Source organism: Numenius arquata, chromosome 4 (assembly GCF_964106895.1).
Source record: "Numenius arquata chromosome 4, bNumArq3.hap1.1, whole genome shotgun sequence".
Lineage (NCBI taxonomy): Eukaryota > Metazoa > Chordata > Aves > Charadriiformes > Scolopacidae > Numenius > Numenius arquata.
The window spans coordinates 4,135,778-4,144,707 of NC_133579.1; the positions used below are offsets into that span (position 1 = coordinate 4,135,778).

The 8,930-nt window shown below is 39.4% G+C and overlaps 1 protein-coding gene across 1 annotated transcript; it reads right to left on the bottom strand.

The window, feature by feature from the left end:
• Positions 1-2,863: 2,863 nt before the first annotated feature.
• Positions 2,864-8,667, bottom strand: XKR9 (XK related 9). Its single transcript, XM_074146864.1, has 3 exons — positions 8,396-8,667; positions 4,581-4,804; positions 2,864-3,501 (listed from the first exon to the last, which is right to left on the bottom strand). Exons 1-3 carry the CDS (start codon positions 8,665-8,667, stop codon positions 2,864-2,866), a joined length of 1,134 nt encoding a protein of 377 aa, XP_074002965.1.
• Positions 8,668-8,930: the final 263 nt, after the last annotated feature.

The window sequence follows — 8,930 nt, forward strand, 5'->3', positions numbered from 1 at the left end:
GGAAAAAAAATCACCAAATTTGGTTTGTTTCACCAGAAACCAGCCTTCCTCCCAAGCTACTCGGGCTCCAGATTTCTGGCATCTGGCCACAGATCAGCCAACCTGGAGGCCCCAAGGCTGAAACTCCCACTCTGGGGCTTCTCAGAAGCTCATATTTCCCCAGAGATCGGCTTCTCGGGTAACTTACAAAGTTTGAGGTCTTCTTCCTATTAATAGTTAGACAAAATTTGGTAATTTTCTGCGAGATAGAGATAATATTCTCCATTTTTCACCCTGTTGTACCTTAGGCCCTTCTCAGGATTTCAGATGAACAAACACTAAAGTGTGGGAAGTAATATAGGGATGGTCTTCACTATTTAGAATCCTATTTTTTCATAGCAAAATAAGAGTACCTTCAGCCTAAAACCAGGTATGCATTTTGCTGCCAAAGGCACCATCACTAGTAATAAACACTCTGGATATAAAGGAGATGGAACTTAGGGCAATCGTGGTCCATGAAGCAGGACAGAGCCTTTGGCTTTTTCTCTTTTCTAAGCAGCTTTTCAAGGGCAACTCTCTTTTTCCAGAGTAGAGAGAGTGAAAGTATTGTTTTATATATTCGTTTTAGGAAAACTATTGCTTAAGTCTTGATTTGGAGAATGAATGGTTAAAGGTGGTTAGTGTAGATTTAGCACAGCTTGGCAAAGGACAGAGCTCGGAGCCCAGGAGCCCAGCATTCCAAGATAAGGAGCTGGCCTTGTGTATAAGATAGCAGGAACAGCCTGCATGCTAAGGAGGAAGCCGATTGTCTGGGTAAAGTGTCCATCCGGTCGGGACCAGTTTCGCGGTTTGGGGTCCAGCCAGCCCAGCATTCTAAGCCAAAGGTGAAAGTACACGGTGAAGAAGACTATGAGCCTTCCTCCAGAAGACCCCGGCCCACGACCACCAGGCGACAGTACGCATGCGGCAAGGGGAGGAGACTTATGATAATGAGTTCCTAGAAATAATTAGAATAGTAACGCCTTTTCTTAGAATTAATTATAATAACCCAGCCCACATTAATGTTTATGTATGCTTTTTATCATAAATAGATGCTTGTTTTACAAACCAGTGTGCCAGTCAGGAGGAGAAATCCCCCTTGCACCCGGCGCCGCAATAAACATACCTGCTTTATAACTCTATTCGAGTTGTAGGGTTTGTTTCCGCGCATCAGTCTCATGGATTGTGCTTTTTTTATGTCTTAAATTCTGGACCCACATGCTAGTTAGCCCTAAGTGGAAATGAGGGATTTTAGAAGTAAATTCTTACTACACTGCTTTTTCATGTGTATCCTCAGAAAGGCAGACCATTAAGTCCAAGCTATGCACCTAGAAATTAATTTCCTTCAATAGGATTAAGGAGATGTAAGCAGTCAGCCCGGTGAAGAGAACTATAGAACTGCAACAGGAATGAAACATATTTAGAAACCTCCCTGAGCTCTGCTAAGGCTGGGAGGGCAACAAGAAAAAGGCAGCCTGCGGTCCATGGACTTGACACAAAAGGCACAAGACGCAGCTCTTCAGCACCCTAATTATCAACCAAAGCATCAGCCCTTTCCCCAGAATCTCAGGGATGTTTGCTGTCAGTCAGTAATGTTAACAGATTTGGTTCCTGGCAAAGTTTATCAGTTTTTCTTATCTCTAGTCTCTTTTCTCAAACCCTATTTCTTCCCTTTGCCTGTGGCTACTCTAACTGCAAATGTGAATTATCGGGAGGGGAAAGGAGGGGAGAGAAAGAGCCTCAGTTTTCATTATTCAGATTTGAAACCCAGCAGCTCTGAAAGACTTCCCCTTAAATATTCTTTCTAAAGAAGCTGTAGCTAGCAGCCTTATTTCCTTTGCTGTTGATTTAGCATTTCAACACAGGACTGAAATGTTGTCTAATTTCATTCTGCCTTTTGCCCAAAAGTCGTGATGGACAAGCTGGTTATTCCGTCGTTTCCCAGCCCCCGTGAGCGCAATCCATCAGAACAGTTGCCTCTCTCTTCTCCAGTGACAAAGACAAAAGAAGCTGCACCACTGCATACCTTGCGTAGCCCCCTATTTCAAAAACCGGCATTTAAAGGTCTCATTTAAGAACTCAAAGGAGGGGAAAGCTTCAAGGAAGATAGCTCTTCCTTTATATGCAAGACTCCTGTTGCCCTCCATAAATCACTCCGGCTGCTATTATAATCCAGAACAACAAGCTGGCATCACCCCTAAATATAGAAGGTTGTGTGAAAGATTAGCAGAACAAAAACAATAAAGGAGCTATTAGAACACCTAGATGGTAAACTGCTTGAAAATATCTCCCCAGATTTCCTTGTGGCAAGACAGTGATTGAGCCATAAATCAAAGCTATTCTTCTTGAGGGGATATTTAGGGAGAAGGCAGTACGGTTTGTCACTATGCTCATCTAAAGAACTGCAGCTCTTACACTAAAGGGGAAAAGCAGACAGAGATAACTGATCACTGCCCTCAATTCTTGCAAACACACTCCTTCCTCCCAGCAAGAAAAGAAAAACAAGCCTCATTTTTAACATCGACTTAAATGAATAGAATATGGTTTTAATGCTGGCTTTCATTTGATTAACTTTTAGCTTTTCCATTGCTAAAAACTAAAACAGTGAATTGTGTTGGATGGATAAATTAAATTGCTTCTTTTCCAAAGTAACTTCGAGCAGCACTTAGAGAGATACTCGTGTGTACAGCATCACAGAAAACAAGTTATTTAGTGACAACAACTCTGGTCCATTATGTACTACTCATTTGATGATACACAAGAAACAATGACAGAGAAACAGACCCTCCAGCAAGTATTTGCTTTCAAGTCCACACACACATATAAAAAAATAAGTCTACACTGTTCATTGCATTAGGAAATTTTGAAATCTCCCAATTTCCACTCTTTGTCCTGCCTCTCCATCAACTTCGTCTGAACATGCTTCTGGTTTGCAATAAGCAGTGGGATGAAAATGCCTATAGTAAACAGCAAGAAAAATAATACCTAACACCAGACTAAGGACCGTTAGGATGCTCACAACTATAAAATGTATGTCCTTGATAACGGAAGGTTTCCAAAACATATATACAAACAAAACACCTAGAGTTACAACAGTGTGAGTAGCATAATAAATAGAAATGCAAACTTTTGTTTTTCTCCCCTTTACATTAAAAAAGGTAAAAATGAGAATGATTCCAACAACAGTTCTGTACAGATATTCCATCTTCTTAGATTTGCAAAATGTCGTATGTTGTTTCAAAGCCCAGGTGAAGCCACAGATCCAAAAAAATATCAGCAGAACTACAGAACTTCCAACACTTAGTAGAGTGATCAGGGAAATACTGAGTAGCCAAGAAGTGATGGTAAGCAGTTTATAGAAGAGGTACACTAACTTGGGAAGCACACGGAATTCATCTTTATCAGGCAGAGATTTTCGTAATGATATCTGATAATCAACCGTTGAAATGGAGATGCCACAAAAAGACATAATAATGGCAGCATCTAAACAAAACACAGGGAAAAATGTTAGACTGAAGAAAAAGATACTTCTTTTACATTATAATTTCTGAATGAAGTTTCGGACATGTTTGTGCTTTCTTAACACATTCTTTATACCAATTTTATATTTCCTCTTCTCCTGAACAAGGTACCTTAATTTTAAGGCTCAGTTTACTTACCTAAATCTAGGCATCTAATGCTGTTGGGTATGTCTATGTTATCCTGCCCAGCCTCTGGCCCCTGATGGTCCTGCCTAAGTTATGTGTCAGATTTGCCATCTCCATACACTTAGAAATTCCCAAAGTATTGCAAAAAGCCCATAAAAACTTAAGTTTCGGCAACTGGTATTGACTCTGGAGTGCCCACAATGTAGAAATCTGTAACTAAGACTTGACACTTCACATGGTCGTATTTAAGATGAGATTCATCTGACCATTTTATCCAAGTACCTGTTGACTCCATGGACTATGGAGGAACACTAGACAGCAGGGCAGGTCTCTCCGTTGGGTTAGATAAATTCCAACCCTGAGTAAGTCAATGTTTTGCCAATAATGCTGCTAGTTTGAGAGCTGGAAATGACACAGCTGCCGTCTTGCTTCTGAGAGTTGAACCCGTATCTCTTCATCATATTGCATTCTGCAATGCTGACACAGCCTTAGGGTTTTTTTGACTCTCTCCCTCATCTATACCACATGGATGACGGTAGCAACAGTTCACAGGGCTGCTCAAAATACATTACTGATTTCAAGATTCCCAGTCAGTAGTTTTAAAAGGAACTGTAAGCAAAAGCCCACAAAACAAATTGCTCTGCAAATGATATACTAATTGTATTCAATAGCTTATTTTCAAGTGATGTATAATTATGTTTCTATTAGATATTATGACTTGTTACACTGAAATCTTCCTTCTCGTGGATTTAGCAGAACAGACCATCTACTAGACAGAAATTCTAACTAAATGCAGAGTAATTATACAGTGGAGTGTATGTTTTCCAAGGTATGTTTAAAATGTTATCCCATCACATGAGTTATCTTTTTAGGTAAGACACTCAACTTGCAAATTAAAGAGAAAGGCAGACTCACATTGACAGATATTATTTTTGCCATGTTCCACGAGGATATAGATTTGTACAAAAAGCTGCGGTGTGGTCTCAAGAAAAGTCTTGAACACCCTGAGCATGTTAATATCAGTCACTACATCAACAGCTCTTTTTTGAATGAAGTTGGGAGGGTCTGTTTCTGATGCATCTCCGATGTCGTTTTGTTTAAATGCAGCTTGACAGCCATACTTCAAAGCAAACCAATACCTACAAAACAAAAAAGGAGGCCTGATTAGACAGCGCTTTTTAAAAGCACAACTCAGTAACATGACATAGCCTAACAACATTTTATCCCCATTTCATTCTCCGTTCACATTCTACCTTTGAATGTAAACCAGCACCTCCTACTAAAATAAAATTTAGTCCAATATCTGTCTGGTATCGGTGATATCAGGTAATCATTCATGACCAGTGATACCAATGCAATATAAAAACTACTAGAACAGGATGAGAATTGCCTGAATAAAGACGGCAACCTTTATTTTGATAGGTTCTTATTTCTTTAAAAGTACCACATTTCTGAAAATTCCCTTTTTTTTTGTGAAAATAGCCTGGAGAAGAGAAGGCTCCGGGGAGACCTTAGAGCCCCTTCCAGTCCCTAAAGGAGTTACAGGAGAGATGGGGAGGGACTCTTGATCAGAGAGTGGAGCCATAGGATGAGGGGTAATAGTTTTAAACAGAAAGAGGGGAGATTTAGACTAGATCGTAGGAAGACATTTTCCTGTGAGGGTGGTGAGACCCTGGCCCAGGTTGCCCAGAGAAGCTGTGGCTGCCCCATCCCTGGAGGGGTTCAAGGCCAGGCTGGATGGGGCTCTGAGCAACCTGGTCTGGTGGGAGGTGTCCCTGCCCGTGGCAGGGGGTTGGAACCAGATGATCTTTAAGGTCCCTTCCAACCTGAACCATTCTATGATTCTATAATTCATGATCACCACGGCTGCTGCCTGTATCACCTTCTATTCTGACAGTAAAGGTTATTAATTGCCAAAATTAAGTTTTCCTCAGGCGTCCTTGACTGACGCTGCAATCTGCTACATGTCAGTGGACTCCAGAATTCATACGGTGCCCCAGGGAAATGTCCTCTTTTTCCATATTCACTGACTGTGCTATTGTCTTAATCCTGACTGGTACGCTGCAGCCTGTTCTCAATTCTGCCAACATCTGTGTGACCCATTTCGATGGGCCAGGCTGAAAATCATTTTAGTCAGCATAGCTAAGACAGATATACTTTACCAACTTAATTTTGCTCCTTGCAGAGAATAACATCTCATGTGAAATACAGAGGTCTACATTCTTTCCATTCAAGTAAACTAAAGCCTTATTAGATATGAAATAGTTTTAATTTCTTTTTTTCCTCTATTTTTAATATATATATATATGTACATAAGTGCATACACACATGTTATTTCCATATTTATTACTTAGCATTGGCGGTGTGACAACAAAACCAGACTGAGAAAGAAAGGAAGAAAGGAAGAAAGATAGATAACTCGGTAAGGTGTATTCACACCTTATCATTTCAGGCATCCTAAGTTCACTGGCCAAGTCGTATTTACTGGCTGGGCCCCTATTTTCCTCTGCAGTGGATGGAGAATATAGGTTCTTGCCCCAAAGGACCTTTTGGAGAAGCTCACCTTAAAAAGTACGACCTGACTCCTGACAAAATCTATTTTTATCCATTGACTATATCGATAAACCCGAGAGGCTCATTGTCTAAATGAACGAGATAAATCGCATGACTAAGAGGGAGGACAGGAGGGAGTTGTACATGGATACACCTCAGAAAACACATATAATAGGAAGTAGATAATAGTCGATTGCAAAAGTGCAAGCACAGATGCCAGCTTGCTGTTATCCCCTTATACTTTACGACACACATTATCACACTGCTGAATTTTGAGGAGTGGCTGAAAGAACTTTGTAATTTATACATATCGACTTGGAAACATTTTTCAAGCGCAAGAGGCAGCACGGGAGAAAATATCATTTGTGCCAAAAAGAACACGTAACCAAGATGACAACACTGTCAGTGCAAAGGGCAAAATTAAGTTTACTAGATAATAAGTAACTCAGAGTAAGATGGGGCTAATTCTGGGAAGGAAGCTTCGAAAACTATAAAAATTCATGGCAAGAAATATTATGCATTGGAAAGGGTATGAGTTCAGGTAAATCCAAGAGTTTCATGGATTACCTTAGATGAAGCATAAAAGCAGCATTTTGAGTAGATACAAGTGCTGAATCAAGATTCCAGCATCTAGAGTTCTGGACGATCAGAGCTTGGATCTGAATTCGGAAAGTGTGTGTTGAGAGGTGAGATCTCAGAGATAGGCACCAATCAGCAGGAAATTTTAGGGGTAACCTGGGACTGTAAAATGCCAAAGGTGAAACCAGAATTACAGCCCCGAATAGATTAGAGAATGGAAGAGAAAGGGGAAGAAGGGAGTGTTTTGGCCAAACATTAAAAGAGCAGCTTCTGCCATTCTACATCGCATTTACCAGCATAACAATTTCCACCAGTTAGCAGAAAAAAAAGCTCATGGCTTTAATTTCCTTTGGAAGAAAGAAACTCAGAGGGGCAAGGTCTGTAAGTCACAAGCACAAGAACGGCTCTCCCAGCCATACCTGAAGATGAAAAGCTTCGGGGACAGACAAAAAGGAGAGTGCCACAGTGGGCCCTGATACATCCCCTCTAAAAGGCAGAACCTAGTAGAGCCCTTGTGGCCAGGTCTTGGTATATCTCACATGAACCAACCCATGGCCACGGATCTGGTCTAAAACTTCAGGACTGTAAAGGAGGAGGAGCAGGAAAGTAAAGCTGACAAATGAAAAGAAATAGAATATTAAGAGGCAAAAGTTAATTGTGACACCTGAAAGCTCCATCATTTTCTTTAATCCATGCTAACATCAAGTAAATAAAACGTGTGTGAGGGGAATTTGTACATTGGCATAAACATATCTTTCATTGCTGTCTGTAAAATATTATAGGAAGTTAAAGGAGGCATTTTAAATAAGTATTTTTAGGTGCCTCCAGTAAGTCTACATTCACTCATGTTTCTTGTGTGTTACATATCCAAAATAACTAAAATTCAGGACTTTTCACCAACATCTTTCACCCTAGTTTTAAAATGGAAGTAAAATCTGGGCACAAATGATCTCTATAATGAGAATGATAATGATCATTTTATAGCAAAGACACCACAGAATGTTAAGCATATGGTATCTTAAACTATTCCTGGACATGTGCCTTTCAGCAAATAAAGGTTCCTGTCACCATTAACACAGTCCGTGCGGGAAGTACTGCTGCAAATATTCTTACTAACTATTCAACTATTCATTTTTCATTTCTCTCCTGAATCTTGATGGGTTTTCTACATATGGGTAGGCTTTCTGGTTCAAAAATTACCTTTTACTTCAGCTGTCTCACCTGCTGAGTGTAATCAAATGAATTCCCCTTTTAACATCACTTTAAAAAGTTACATTTTTCAGTTACAACAGTATTACTCTGTAAAGCAAGCATTTTTATTAAGTATGCCCTATCAAAAGGCTGATGAATCAAATAGAGTTAGGCTGTGAATGATAAAAATTATTACTTACAGGCAAAATGAAAGATCTACATTCCCATCAAAACCTGACATAATTTACCTCTGGCATAAGTAGACAAAAATTCTTTTGTTTACACGGAGCAATAATTGCTAAGGCCAGAAGTGGCCTTGTCCCTGAAGCCATATTAAACATTTCTTAATAAATTATCTTAAAGCAATATGATTTGTCATTTTATGATAAATTTTAAAATGTGCTTACCTTATAAAAATTCCACACTGAAAGAGATGAACTAGAAAAATCCATTTCAGTTTCCCAGTATTAGTGCCTTCCCAGTCATTTTTAAACCACTCATAACTGAATATCTGAGTTATTAATGATGAAAGACCTCTAAAACACAGGATCAATACACTCCAAGAATATTGTCCTTGACAGAAATATTTACTAACTACCCAGAAGTCCACTCCAATATCAACTACATAAATTATTATTCCAACAACTAAAAACATAAAGTTCTGCTTAGTAAATTTCATCGTGCATTAGACTGTCACTGTTGTGATTCTCTCCTCACTTCCTGTAAAGGAAAGTCAAAATTAATCTAAATCTACAATGGATTCTCTTTCCTGATGACACCACCTCCTCATAGAAAGGAAAACTGGGTTATGCATTTTTATTATGGCAAAGGGACTCGCATTTTTCTGGATTCTTGATTTAAATATTAAATTAACTACACTGATACGTGTCTATTCTGGAAAAGATAAATGTAATTTGTCTTTTTAATTGTTGGAGTCATTCT

Coding starts and splice junctions, on each gene's coding strand:
- XKR9 (XM_074146864.1), bottom strand. CDS start 8,667: ATGAAATTTACTAAGCAGAACTTTATGTTTTTAGTTGTTGGAATAATA. Junction 4,805..8,395: donor CAGTGTGGAATTTTTATAAG/GTAAGCACATTT, acceptor TTTGTTTTGTAG/GTATTGGTTTGCTTTGAAGT. Junction 3,502..4,580: donor CAAAAATAATATCTGTCAAT/GTGAGTCTGCCT, acceptor TGTTTTGTTTAG/ATGCTGCCATTATTATGTCT.